Here is a 15,559-nt window from a genome sequence, read left to right on the forward strand (position 1 = left end):
GTGTGGAAAGAGAGAACATTATCTCAAAGTGTGAAAATGAGTATGTTTGAAGGAATAATAGTTCCAGCAATATTATATGGTTGTGAGGCATGGTCTTTAGATAGGTTTGTGCAGAGGAGGGTGATTGTGATGGAAATAAAATGTTTGAGGACATTGTGTGGTGTGAGGTGGTTTGATTAAGTAATGAAAGGGTAAGAGAGATGTGTGGTAATAAAAAGAGTGTGGTTAAGAGAGCAGAAGAGGGTGTGTTGAAATGGTTTGGTCACATGAAGAGAATGAATGAGGAAAGATTGACAAAAAGGATATATGTGTCAGAGGTAGAGGGAACGAGAAGTGGGAGACCAAATTGGAGGTGGAAGGATGGAGTGAAAAAGACTTTGAGTGATTGGGGCCTGAATATACAGGAGGGTGAAAGGCATGCAAAGAATAGAGTGAATTGGAATGATGTGGTATACCAGGGTCGATGTGCTGTCAGTGGATTGAACCAGGGCATGTGAAGCATCTGGGGTAAACCATGGAAAGTTTTGTGTGGCCTGGATGTGGAAAGGAAGCTGTGGTTTTGGTGCATGATACATGACAGCTAGAGACTGAGTGTGGATGAATGTGGCCTTTGTTGTCTTTTCCTAGTGCTACCTCATGTGCGCACGCGGGGGAGGAGGTGACATTTCACGTGTGGCGCGATGGCGACGGGAATGGATAAAGGCAGGAAGTATGAATATGTACATGTGTATATATGTATATATACTAGAGTAAACGGAGCAGATTTTCTGTAATGCACATAGAATTGAATATGACAGCATATTTAGAGTTATTAATCTTTATGTTCCCTAATTTTCTTGGTATCATTCTACCATTACGTGGGTGCTTAAACATTTTTCCAGTTATCCATTTTTTTATTCAAGCTTTATACTATTAAACCTAGTATTACCAGTACTACCCACGTGGGTATCAGGAGGGTTAGTGATATCTGCTTAATGACCGGCACTTCAGTGGTTGTCAAGTTGCACTCCTCTGACCCAGGTAACTGTCTTTTCTTTCTGCCTCACTAACACCTGCACTGCAGGTGTTCTGTCATAAGTGGCACTTGACAACACTTAACTCATACAGCTCATTCTTCATAGCTCTATTTTTTTCCTGTGGAGCACTATGCGTTAGCCTGGCCTTTTTGGCAAAATGGTAGGAGCAGTAGACAGAAGTAGTTGGTAGGAACATTTAGGAAAGAGCATTAGGTAGAAATTTTAGTAAGTAGTTGGTAGGAGCACTGGATAGTAGTCAGAACGAACATTAGGTAGGAGCCTTAGCAAACACTGTACTAGAGTTGCCCTCTGCCATTGGCCTGTTAAGGGTGAGGCACTAAAGGTTAGGAAGCGGTAATGTAGTTCACCAGTTATTGCCGTGACCATCAGGAGGGAGTTCCAACTGGAACAGGCGTCAGAGATATAGATCGAGATAGAAACGCAATAACCTTGCCTTTTGTTCCCATTTTCTTTCAAATTTCTTTCGCTCACTTATACCTTACCCAGACACTGAATTCAGCTGTTTCTCACTTGAATTTGCCAGCAGCTCTAAGGATCTATAAAGAAGTTGAGCGAAGAAGGATAAGAACATCAAAACGGCATAAGTGGAGCATTATGAGGGAAGCAGGAACGAGATGGAGGGATCGAATGAAAATTCTTTAAGGACCTGAGTGACATTTGTAAGGATAACAGTGGTACATATTAGCATTGGGACATATGTAAAATGATGCATCAGGTTCAAACAGCAGTGAGTTACGACTTCATACCATAAGATTCATCCAACGTAGACAAGAGGACAAGGGCAATATTTCCTTATAAATAAAAGAAGATTAGTTAAAATTGTTTTTATGGCCTGCAATTATTCTTTCCTTTTTGATAAGGTATCGCCAGAGACACAATTTGCTCACATCCATTCTTAAGCTGACATATATAATTCAGCGACACCAAAGCACAGCAACTATAGTCATGATAAAGAGATCACGTTGAATATTTCCTATCCACCGCATGGTTTGATATCCACATGCAAACCTCATTCATATACGTATTCTGTGGTTTATGTACTAGAATTTTCGGAGAAATAACGAGATGAATTCTATATTTTTCTATCAACGTAGGGTATATTTTTATTATTTTACACAACAGTCCTTTTTCTGAGAATAATATCAAATATCCAAACGTGACGAATACAATCATGTACTCAATGAACATACAATAAATTCCATAATAGTTGAAGAATGCAGACCTGAGACAGCCGCAGTTGGCAATTTTATTAGATTTCAGATTTCAAAATTTATTGTGAGCTTTGCATAAAATTGAGGGTGCGGGATTAAATATAATTTGAATTTGAAAGTTTATGATATCATGAGTGAAATATGAAAACCTTTAGTAACTGAAAAGCTTTCTATCAAAATTTCTCGTTTCAGTTTAATATATGCAATAGCAATATTTCATTACTAAGAATCATATATGCATATATATCTATAAATACATAGCCAACTGAATGATTTAGTATCATTGCTGAAATCATATTCGAAGAAATATTCGGGGAATATGGTTGGCAAAGAAAGTGATCCTTTTACATCACAGACGGTCTATCTTAGCGGGAATTTGACATTAAAGATTTGAGCCAGCGGCATCAACACTGAAGCCGACGGACGCCATTTGTTGTTTGGAGATTAACGGTTTACATTCTTATCTAAAAGTTAAGTATTAGATCCGTTATTATGGTTATAAAGACCCATGACTTCGGTGTATTGGTAGAGCAGGAGCGATGATAGTGGTTGACGTTGTCTGTCGTGTTACAGGTGTGAGGGAGTAAGGTAAACCCCCCAGCGTTGGTGTGAGCGTCAGGGGCTCAACATGGCGGACGTGGATATTGATCTCTACGGCGACGTGGAACAGGATTTCACACAGGTTAGACAATCTTATCGAGCACCGTGTTGTTACTAGTAAATGCTCATAATATTGTGTAGGTTTTCTGGTCCGTAGCATTTAATGGAAACATTAGTTTTTTCAGTGACTTCATAGATGGGTTAGTCCTGGGTAGGTCGAATGGAAAGAAGTGTTATTTATCTTGATTGAAGAGTGTTGCTTCTTTCAAGGTGTTCATAGATTTACCTCGACATTTTATACCACGATTTAGGAATACGGAAATTTACTGGTTATTGGTATTTTGATATCAGTTTCAACCTTTTCCTTGGTTCAGTTTTTTCAGGGGATCATCACGGAAAGTAAACTTACAGTTGGTATTTAAAAAAAAATACTTAGATGGCGTTTTTTGACGAAATAAGCTTTTGAAAATTACTAATTTCGTTTTAGAATTGGCTGCATATTAGGAAGGCATTGATGGAGGACTTTTCTTTCCTATTCTTTGATACGTATTCACTAGTTGTAGGGAGGGTTAGGAAGAAGTGATAATGTGAGCTGATTTCAAGCAGGATGAACATTGAAAACATTAGGACCTTTTTAAAATCTCAACTGATTTCCCTTTACAGCAGCAATACATAGTATAAGTGTATTGGTGGTGATGTGTTGGGGTCTTCATGAATAAGAAATGCTTGGGCCAATATTGCAGTTTGATTGATAAATTGTACTTGAAATATTGCAAGAGACTAAATGAACAAAGAAATATGTTTATAGCAGTTTGTTGCTTTTCTCTGTTTATCTTGACTTTATGATGCAATCTCCAGTATGATATTGCAATACCTTGTTCTCCATTTTAACCCCCCATTGACAGTTTTTCCTTAGAAATTTATTGTCAGTAAACCAAATCTAACATTTAGATTAACTAATCCAAACCTAACTTATACTAACCCAACTAACTTAACCTTACCAAACTATATGAAGCTAAACATAACTTTACCTAATTAGATCAAACTTACCCTAACCAAACCTAGCTCAGCCTAAACTACCTAAACCTACTTTAACATGACCAAACTTAGATTTAGGTAATGATAAAAATTTCTATCGATGGGCAAAATATCTGCCTACTAACCATACATCTTGCTGTGTAGATGTGTTTAACACAACATATCCAACAAACTTAATCTAATTAAATCAAACCAAAAATTTCCAATATAGGGTTGAATTTTATGTCATCAGGTCTTCCTTCAAAATACAGGTGTATTTTTATGATTCAGTTGCAGTTCTCATGGATTTTGTTGATTAGGGATACTGAATGTGGATGACTGATTTTTGGGAGAGGTTGCTGCCGGGTGCTATGTTAACTGTTGCAATGTTTTCGTGTTGAGATCAAGGGTGTTGGGTATGTTGTGAGTTGTGAAAATTAAGATTGATATTGACTTATGCTTAAAGTTAGGTGAGTATTCAAAGGTGGTATTGATTTCTACATATTTTCTTATTAATTTTTCTCCTTTTCATAACTCCTCTCCAGTTATTTGGTATTGAATCTAGGAAGGATATTCTATTTCTTTTTTTACATTTGCTTTTTATATACCAAAACAAATAGAAAAGTGGTCATTTTCTAAAGCCTAGTGTTTTTGTTTAGCTACGCATTACTTTTGCAGGTAATTTTGCTTCAAAGGCCTAAATGACCAAACCAGAATTATAGTGCAGGGGGTCTCCAGATTATGAATTAGGTTCCTCAACCCTTGGCATCAGTTGATCTGTTCGTAAGTTGGTTGATATAAAGAAATATGAAAAATTAGACTAAATACATGTACTTAACTGAAATCGTGTAGATATTGTACTCCAAAGTATAGCAATAGAACATCATATTGATTAGTGCAGTTCATAAGTATGATTTATTGTATATTGGACTAGGAATTAGATACTTTTTTTTGAGCAGGTTCATGAGTATGGGTGTTTATAGGATGAATACTTGTAAGTCAGGAACCCACTTTTTTTTTTTTTTTTTTTTTTTTGAGCAGGTTCATGAGTATGGGTGTTTATAGGATGAATACTTGTAAGTCAGGAACCCCCCCCCCCTTTTAATTTTCCTAACTGATATGATACTTGTAGAAGAGGAATATCTTGAAGTATCAAGAAAGACAAATTAGTTGAGAAATTAAAGAATCATCTTGTACTGGAATTTTACCAAAACATCACAGTGTCCTTTATGACATTGTTTTGTTTGGTTCCTCTAATGGTTATAGCCTATAAATATAAATCTCGTAACAGAAGTTATTAATTTTTCATGAAGGGGCCTTATGTTCTTTGGCCTTTTTAATGACTGTTTTTTATATATTCTCTAAGAGAATCACTTTTTTTTTTTAAATTTTATTAAGAATTGCCTTAGATCATTCATTTTTTTTATGTGCATAAAAGCTTCTGGTTGATTTCTTATGCCTTTCAGGGGAAATGTGGTGTGATAAAGTAACAGTTTAGGTACCTGTGGAATTCTAAAGAACCCATGAGAGTCTTACTTAAATTACCCAGGTAGCCAGCATAAACTGTTTGTGATATTTGAAAAATATATGATTATTGTAGTTTCAAGTTTTCATACAGTTGTTGGGGTGAATGCTATCTGAGTTTATGTTCTTACGTAAACAAACATTTCTTTCGTGAGATTGGTAAGAAAAAAGAGTTATTGGTGTGTTTTTATGAATGTTGTAGAATTGGGTGCATCTGGGCTGTTTGGGGAAGGTAGTAGATATTTCTATAAGTTTCTTTTTATTTTTAGAGTTGTTTCGGCTACTTTTGACTAACTCAACATTTAACATGAGTTTCAGAGCCATCCCCACATTTAACTTACCTATAGTAATATTTATTTATTTATTATACTTTGTCGCTGTCTCCCGTGTTAGCGAGGTAGCGCAAGGAAACAGATGAAAGAATGGTCCATCCCACCCACATACACATGTATATACATAAACACCCACACATGCACATATACATACTTACACATGTCAACGTATACATACAAAGACATACATGTATAAACACATGTACATATTCATACTTGCTGCCTTCATACATTCCATTGCCACTGTGCCACACATGAAATGGCACCCCCCTCCTCCACGTGAGCGCATGCCGTAGCACTAGGAAAAGATAACAAAGGCCACATTCGTCCACACTCATTCTCTAGCTGTCATGTGTAATGCACTGAAACCACAGCCTCCTTTCCACTTCTAGTCCCCACAAAACTTTCCGTGGTTTACCGCAGATGCTTCATGTGCCCTTGTTCCATCCATTGACAACACGTCGACCCCAGTATACTACATCGTTTTAATTCATTCTGTACACGCACCTCATTTCCAACACATCCACCCTCCTTCACACAACCCTATCTATAACCCATGCCTCGCAACCATATAACATTGTTGGAACCACTTCCTTCAAACGTACCCATTTTTGCTCTCCACGATAACATTCTCGCCTTCCACACATTCTTCATCACTCCCAGAACCTTCGACCCCTCCCCCACCGTGACTCACTTCCGCTTCCACGGTTCCATCTGCTGCTAAATCCACTCCCAGATATCTAAAACACTTCCTCCAGTTTTTCTCCATTCAAACTTACCTCCCAATTAACTTGCCCTCAACCCTACTGAACCTAATAGCCTTTCTCTTATTCACATTTACCCTCATCTTTCATCTTTCACACACTTTACCAAACTCAGTCCCCAACTTCTTCAGTTTCTCTCCTGAATCAGCCACCAGTGCTGTATCATCAGCGAACAATAACTGACTCACTTCCCAAGGCCTCTCATCCACAAGAGACTCATCCCAAGCCCTCTCATCCACAAGAGATTGCAGATTTGCCCCTCTCTCCAAAATTTGCATTCACCTCCCTAACAACCCCATCCATAAACAAATTAAACAACCATAGAGACCACACTTCCCTGCCACAAATAACATTCACTGGGAACCAATCACTTTCCTCTCTTTCTACTTGTACACAAGCCTATGTTAATGTGTTATGATAAATTGAGGGATGGAATGGAAATCTTCCTTTCCTGTATTACTAATTTTCATAGGAAGGGACTAAGTGAGGAAATTTTGGTAATTTGGTACATTACCCCCACATTGCTATTAGCCTTGGATAGTCATTGATTTTATTTTGCAATGCTTGTGTAGTGTTTAGAGAATACAATAACAGGTGCTGAGCATGATTTGAAGAACTTAGATTTTGTTATCATTTTAAAATGATGTTAGAAATTTATGTACATTAGATAAAATGTGGGGATGATGTGAAAGAAGGTAAATCACTTACAAAATACCAACTGAACCCAGTAAAACCTCACCTAGCGGCTAATGTGACAGTGGACATACACCAAGATTAAAATTATGTGCTAATTAGAGAAAAGTTTTGGAAAATCAATTTTTGTTTTATGGTTTGGGACTAAAAAAAAGTTCTTTAATCATACTGCTTTCAACCAACACTTTAGCATGGCAGTGCATAATTTTTTTTTTTTATCAAATCCTTCATATTTTTTATGTTAGCTGAGACAGCATGGGCAGCTGTGGCCCAAATCAAGGCCATCCCATGAATGCTATTTATATATACTGTAACCTGAGCCAGGTAACCATTTTATCGACCAACTCCTAGGGGGTGAATGAACAGCTAGGTTGACTGTGGACCAACTGCTGCAACCAGGATTTGAATCTATGTGCTCAACCTTGGGCAGCCCATGAATGTGTCATGGTCAGAAATGCTAACCACTACACCAGAAAGGTAGAATTTTACTTGAACAGCATCACTGAAATACTGGTAGAAATGCTTATCATTGTGCTCCTTTCACTTCGTAGAAATGATTTAGAATGGCACTGCTAAAAATGATTGAGTAATTTGTTAATTCCACAATACATAAAGATTGATATAGTGGAGGGCTAGAAATTGTTGGGTGAATAAAGAAGTTGGTGAAATTTGTTGAAATGAACAGAATCTATGACTTAGCAACTGAGATTTCCTTAATTTTATTAGTTATACTTGAAAGATTTTAGACAATTTCAGCTTTGTGTTGACTTTCAAAAAAATTTAAATGTGTAACAAACTATGCCACCTCACAAACAGGGATTTCACACTGTTCCTTGTATTACTTCACTTTGATATGGTACATTTCTACTATATATTTTGGTGACTAGATGATAGGTAAGTGTTTTATAGGTTCTGTTAGGTTGTCCATGTTAATTTTATACAGTTTATCCTGAACATTTTTCCTGATTGTCATATCCCTCCCCATTGCAACCTTTTTCCTGCTTAATGTTGGGGATATATTATGGAAAAGTCATATCCCTCCCCATTACAACCTTGTTCTTTCCTATTGTTGAGGATACATTATTAAAAATCATATCTTTACAGAAATACAGGAAAATGGATTACGTTTTACAGTTGGATTAAATGGGATTAGTGGCAGCTACTTTACTTTTTCTGGGGAAGATTTTCCAGTCTAATACTCTCACAAAGATATAAATAAAATGTCTAGAAATGTATATTTGAGTTCAGGGTTATTATTGTTCTAATTTCTTTCATACATGATCACTATTTCCCTCTTAGGTAAGGTAGTACCTGGAACAGGAAGACTTGGCCTGATTTGCTCATATCTTAGTAATTGATAAAGGGGAAAGCATATATATTAAGTTTTTGTACAGTGTATATGTTCTCTAATGTAGCCAGTAAGGGATAGGGATACTTTCCTTAATCTTGGCACACCCACCCACCTAGACCCCCTTTTTTATGACATTATATGAGGTAGATTCATCCAGAGTGCACATAATTCCAGAAAGTGATAAATGTAAACTTTTAAGAAAGGTTTTATGAAAACGGTACAAAGGTTGACAAGAGCATTCACCAGGTTGTTAGAGGTCTTTCTTGATCTTTTATTCCCTTCCCTTTCTTATTCTTTGTGGACTTTTTATTCTTGTTTGCCATTTCCAACATTAGTACCAGGGACAGATGAAGAAAGGCTGCATTAACTTGCATCCATTCTCTCTCGTGCAGTTTACCGAATCCAGATTTTCTAATGAAGCTATGAAATGTTTATGGATGGTGATCTCAACACAAAATATCTGAAATATCAGTATTTTAGAAAATATACCATGAAATACACAGTTCCTGCAGTTTCAGCTTATCTCAACAAAAACAAAAAGAACCTTAATAGAAAATACAACTGGGGATGGGTGAGAAAGAATACTTGCCACGTATTCCCCACGTCATAGAAAGTGACTAAAGGGGGCAGGTGCAGGGGGCTGGAAACCCTCCCCTCCTTTTTTTCAATTTCTAAAAGGGGAAACAAGGAGGAGTCAAACGGGGAGTGCCCATCTTCCTCGGAGACTCAGATTGGGGTGTCAGAATGTGTGTGGATGTAACCAAGAAGAGAAGAAAGGAAAGCTCGTTGTATGTTTAAGGAAAGAAACCTGGATGTTCTGGCTCTGAGTGAAACAAAGTGGAAGAATGGTTTGGAAAAGTCATAGGAGTAAAGTCAGGGGTTTTTAAGAGGACAAGAGATATAGAAGGAGTAGCACTACTCCTGAAGCAGGAGTTGTGAGAGTATGTGGTAGAGTGTAAGAAAGTATATTGTAGATTAATGTGGGTAAAACTGAAAGTGGATGGAGAGAGATGGGTGATTATTGGTGGCTTATGCACTTGGATTTGAGAAGAAAGATCATGAGGCAAATGTTTCAGTGTGTGGCAGTTGAGGGTATAGTTGATGTACATGGAGTATTCAGTTTTGCGAATAAAAATGTGAAGAGCTTGTGGATTTGCGTGATTGGAATACCTGGTGAATATATTAGTATGTGAGTAGGAGAGATGGTCAAGGTGCATTATTGGATTACGTGTTAATTTTTTTTTTTTTTTTTCTGTCTCCCGCGTTTGCGAGGTAGCGCAAGGAAACAGACGAAAGAAATGGCCCAACCCACCCCCATACACATGTATATACATACATCCACACACGCAAATATACATACCTACACAGCTTTCCATGGTTTACCCCAGACGCTTCACATGCCCTGATTCAATCCACTGACAGCACGTCAACCCCGGTATACCACATCGCTCCAATTCACTCTATTCCTTGCCCTCCTTTCACCCTCCTGCATGTTCAGGCCCCGATCACACAAAATCTTTTTCACTCCATTTTTCCACCTCCAATTTGGTCTCCCTCTTCTCCTCGTTCCCTCCACCTCCGACACATATATCCTCTTGGTCAATCTTTCCTCTCTCATTCTCTCCATGTGCCCAAACCATTTCAAAACACCCTCTTCTGCTCTCTCAACCACACTCTTTTTATTTCCACACATCTCTCTTACCCTTACGTTACTTACTCGATCAAACCACCTCACACCACATATTGTCCTCAAACACCTCATTTCCAGCACATCCATCCTCCTGCGCACCACTCTATCCATAGCCCACGCCTCGCAACCATACAACATTGTTGGAACCACTATTCCTTCAAACATACCCAATTTTGCTTTCTGAGATAATGTTCTCAACTTCCACACCTTCCACACATTCTTCAAGGCTCCCAGAATTTTCGCCCCCTCCCCCACCCTATGATCCACTTCCGCTTCCATGGTTCCATCTGCTGCCAGATCCACTCCCAGATATCTAAAACACTTCACTTCCTCCAGTTTTTCTCCATTCAAACCTACCTCCCAATTGACTTGACCCTCAACCCTACTGTACCTAATAACCTTGCTCTTATTCACATTTACTCTTAACTTTCTTCTTTCACACACTTTACCAAACTCAGTCACCAGCTTCTGCAGTTTCTCACATGAATCAGCCACCAGCGCTGTATCATCAGCGAACAACAACTGACTCACTTCCCTAGCTCTCTCATCCCCAACAGACTTCATACTTGCCCCTCTTTCCAAAACTCTTGCATTCACCTCCCTAACAACCCCATCCATAAACAAATTAAACAACCGTGGAGACATCACACACCCCTGCCGCAAACCTACATTCACTGAGAACCAATCACTTTCCTCTCTTCCTACACGTACACATGCCTTACATCCCCGATAAAAACTTTTCACAGCTTCTAACAATTTGCCTCCCACACCATATATTCTTAATACCTTCCACAGAGCATCTCTATCAACTCTATCATATGCCTTCTCCAGATCCATAAATGCTACATACAAATCCATTTGCTTTTCTAAGTATTTCTCACATACATTCTTCAAAGCAAACACCTGATCCACACATCCTCTACCACTTCTGAAACCACACTGCTCTTCCCCAATCTGATGCTCTGTACATGCCTTCACCCTCTCAATCAATACCCTCCCATATAATTTACCAGGAATACTCAACAAACTTATACCTCTGTAATTTGAGCATTCACTCTTATCCCCTTTGCCTTTGTACAATGGCACTATGCACGCATTCCGCCAATCCTCAGGCACCTCACCATGAGTCATACATACATTAAATAACCTTACCAACCAGTCAACAATACAGTCACCCCCTTTTTTAATAAATTCAACTGCAATACCATCCAAACCTGCTGCCTTGCCGGCTTTCATCTTCCGCAAAGCTTTTACTACCTCTTCTCTGTTTACCAAATCATTTCCCCTAACCCTCTCACTTTGCACACCACCTCGACCAAAACACCCTATATCTGCCACTCTATCATCAAACACATTCAACAAACCTTCAAAATACTCACTCCATCTCCTTCTCACATCACCACTACTTGTTATTACCTCCCCATTTGCGCCCTTCACTGAAGTTCCCATTTGCTCCCTTGTCTTACGCACTTTATTTACCTCCTTCCAGAACATCTTTTTATTCTCCCTAAAATTTAATGATACTCTCTCACCCCAACTCTCATTTGCCCTTTTTTTCACCTCTTGCACCTTTCTCTTGACCTCCTGTCTCTTTCTTTTATACATCTCCCACTCAATTGCATTTTTTCCCTGCAAAAATCGTCCAAATGCCTCTCTCTTCTCTTTCACTAATACTCTTACTTCTTCATCCCACCACTCACTACCCTTTCTAATCAACCCAATAGGTGTGTAAAAGAAAAATATTTGGATGTTAATGTGCTGAGAGGGGCAGCTGATCAGTATCTTGTGGAGGCAAAGGTGAAGATTTGCACGGGTTTTCAAAATGGAAGGGAGAATGTTGGGGAGAAGAGAGTGGTGAGAGTAAGTGAGCTTGGAAAGGAGACTTGTGTGAGGAAGGACCAGGAGAGATTGAGTGTAGAATGGTAAAATATGAGAGCAAATGACATGAGGGGGAGTGGGCTAGGAATGGGATGTATTTAGGGAATCAGTAATGGCTTGTGCAAAAGATGCATGTGGCATGAGAAAGGTGGGAGGTGGGCAGATTAGAAAGGGTAGTGGTTGGTAGGATGAAGAAGTGAAGTTGTAAGTGAAAGAAAAGAGAAGTGTTTGGATGATATTTACAAGGAAGGAGTGCAAATGACTTGTAGGTGTCTACCAGAAAGCAGCAGGAGGAAGGTGCAAGGGTTGAAAAAGAGGGTGAGAGGGAGAATCAAAAATGTTTTGGAAGGAAGTGAATAGCGTGCATAAGACAAGAACAAATGGGAACATTGGTGATGAGGGCAAGGGGGAAGTAATAACAGGTAGTTATAAAGCGAGGAGATGGAGTGAGTATTTTGAAAGTTTCTTGAATGTGTTTGATAATAGAGTGGCAGGTGTAGGGTGTTTGGTTGGCGTGATGTGGGAGGTGAGAGGGTCTGGGAGAATGGTTTGGTTTGGTTAAGAGAGAAGAGGTAGTGAAAGCTTTGCAGAACATGAAATTCTGCAGGGCGGCAGGTTTGGATGGTATTGCAGTTGAATTTATTAGAAAAGGTTTGACTGTGTTGTTGAATGGTTTGAAAGGATATTCATTGTATGTGTGGATCATGGTTAATTACCTGAGTATTGGCAGAATGCATACATAGTTCCATTGAACAAAGGCAAAGGGTATAATGGTGTGTGTTCAGACTACAGAGGCATAAGTTTGGTGAGTATTCCTGGGAAATTGTATGGGAAGGTATTAATTGAGAAGGTGAAGACATGCACAGAGCATCAGATTGGGGAAGAGCAGTGTGGTTTCAGAAGTGGTAGAGGATGTGTGGATCAGGTGTCTGTGAGAAATACTTAGAAAAACAGATGGATTTGTATTTAGCATTTATGGATCTGGAGAAGCATATGATAAGGTTGATGGAGATGCTTTGTGGAAGGTCTTCAGAGTATATGGTGTGGGAGGTAAGTTGCTAGAAGCTGTGAAAAGTTTTTATCAAGGATGTAAGGCATATGTGTGAGTAGGAAGAGAGGAGAGAGATTGTTTCCGAGTGAAGGTCAATCTGTGGTAGGGTTGTGTGATGTCTCTATGGTTTAATTTGCTTAAGGATGAGGTGGTCAGGGAAATAAATGCAAGAGTATTGGAGAGAGGGGGGGAGAATGCAGTCTGTTAGGGATGAGAGTGCCTGGGAAGTGAGTTGTTCACCGATGATGCAGCACTGGTGACTGATTTGAAAAACTAAAAGTTGGTGCCTGAGTTTGGAAAAGTGTGTGAAAGGAGAAAGTTGAGAGTAAATGTGAGTAAGAGCAAGGTTATTAGCTCAGCTGGGTTGAGGGACAAGTTTGTTGGGATGTAAGTTTGAATGGAGAAAAATTGGAGAAAGTGAAGGGTTTTAGATATCTGGTAGTGGACTTAGTAGCAAATGGAACATTGGAAGCAGAAGTTAGTCATAGAGTTGGGGAGGGGGCGGAGGGATGAAGAATGTGTGGAAAGAGAGAACATTATCTTGGAGAGCAAAAATAGGTATGTTTGAAGGAATAGTAGTTTTAACAATATTATATGGTTGTGAGGCATGGGCTATAAATAGGGTTGTACAGAGGAGGGTGGATGTGTTGGAAATGAAATGTTTGAGGATAGTAAGTGGTGTAAGGTGTTTTGATTGAGTAAGTAATGAAAGGGCAAGAGTGATGTGTGGAAATAAAAAGTGTGTGGTTGAGAGAGTAGAAGAGGGTGTGTTGAAATGGTTTGGACATATTGAGAGAATGAGTGGGGATATAAGTGTCAGAGGTGGAGGGAGCAAGGAGAAGTGGGAGATCAAATTGGAGATGAAAGGTTGGAGTGAAGAGGATTTTGAGTGATCTGGTCCTTAACATACAGGAGGGGGAGAGGTTTGCAAGGAATAGAGTGAATCGGAATGATGTGGTATACTGGGGTTGACGTACTGTCAATGGACTGAACCAGGGCATGTGAAGTGTCTGGGGTAAACCATGTAAAGGTCATTTGGGGCCTGGATGTAGATAGGGAGCTGCAGTTTCGATGCATTACACATGACAGCTAGAGGCTGAGTGTGAACGAATGTGACCTCATTTGTCTGTTTTCCTTGCACTACCTTGCTGAAGCAGGGGGTAGCGATGCTGTAAACTGTGGGGCGGGGTAGCGCCGGGAATGGAGGAAGGCAAGCAAATATGAATATGGAAATGTGTATATGTTTATGTCTGTGTATGTATATGTGTTGTGTGTGTGTGTATGGGCGTTTATGCCTATATATATATATATTCTTCTTTTCTTTCAAACTATTCGCCATATATATATATATATATGTATATATATATATATATATATATATATATATATATATATATATATATGTATATATTCTTTTTCTTTTCTTTCTTTTAAACTATTCACCATCTCCCGCATTAGCGAGGTAGCGTTAAGAACAGAGGACTGGGCCTTTGTGGAATATATATATATATATATATATATATATATATATATATCCTCTACCACTTCTGAAACCACACTGCTCTTCCCCAATCTGATGCTCTGTACATGCCTTCACCCTCTCAATCAATACCCTTCCATATAATTTACCAGGAATACTCAACAAACTTTTTTTTTTTATACCTCGTCGCTGTCTCCCGCGTTTGCGAGGTAGCGCAAGGAAACAGACGAAAGAAATGGCCCAACCCCCCCATACACATGTACATACACACGTCCACACACGCAAATATACATACCTACACAGCTTTCCATGGTTTACCCCGGACGCTTCACATGCCTTGATTCAATCCACTAACAGCACGTCAACCCCTGTATACCACATCGCTCCAATTCACTCTATTCCTTGCCCTCCTTTCACCCTCCTGCATGTTCAGGCCCCGATCACACAAAATCCTTTTCACTCCATCTTTCCACCTCCAATTTGGTCTCCCTCTTCTCCTCGTTCCCTCCACCTCCGACACATATATCCTCTTGGTCAATCTTTCCTCACTCATTCTCTCCATGTGCCCAAACCACTTCAAAACACCCTCTTCTGCTCTCTCAACCACGCTCTTTTTATTTCCACACATCTCTCTTACCCTTACGTTACTTACTCGATCAAACCACCTCACACCACACATTGTCCTCAAACATCTCATTTCCAGCACATCCATCCTCCTGCGCACAACTCTATCCATAGCCCACGTCTCGCAACCATACAACATTGTTGGAACCACTATTCCTTCAAACATACCCATTTTTGCTTTCCGGGATAATGTTCTCGACTTCCACACATTTTTCAAGGCTCCCAAAATTTTCGCCCCCTCCCCCACCCTATGATCCACTTCCGCTTCCATGGTTCCATCCGCTGACTGATCCACTCCCAGATATCT

The 15,559-nt window shown here is 39.3% G+C and overlaps 1 protein-coding gene across 2 annotated transcripts in view; it reads left to right on the forward strand.

Annotated features, from left to right (window-relative positions):
- The first annotated feature begins 2,581 nt into the window (after positions 1-2,581).
- Positions 2,582-15,559, forward strand: part of Cpsf6 (cleavage and polyadenylation specificity factor subunit 6) — a 153,326-nt gene continuing 140,348 nt past the window's right edge. For both annotated transcript variants that reach the window (XM_071665447.1, XM_071665448.1), the window contains exons 1-2: positions 2,582-2,717; positions 2,820-2,930. In XM_071665447.1, the coding sequence (XP_071521548.1) occupies positions 2,877-2,930 (54 nt within the window). In that variant the 5' untranslated portion in view covers positions 2,582-2,717; positions 2,820-2,876. The remainder of the gene's footprint in view (positions 2,718-2,819; positions 2,931-15,559) is intronic.

The sequence above is a fragment of the Panulirus ornatus genome, chromosome 10 (genome assembly GCF_036320965.1).
Source record: "Panulirus ornatus isolate Po-2019 chromosome 10, ASM3632096v1, whole genome shotgun sequence".
NCBI lineage: Eukaryota > Metazoa > Arthropoda > Malacostraca > Decapoda > Palinuridae > Panulirus > Panulirus ornatus.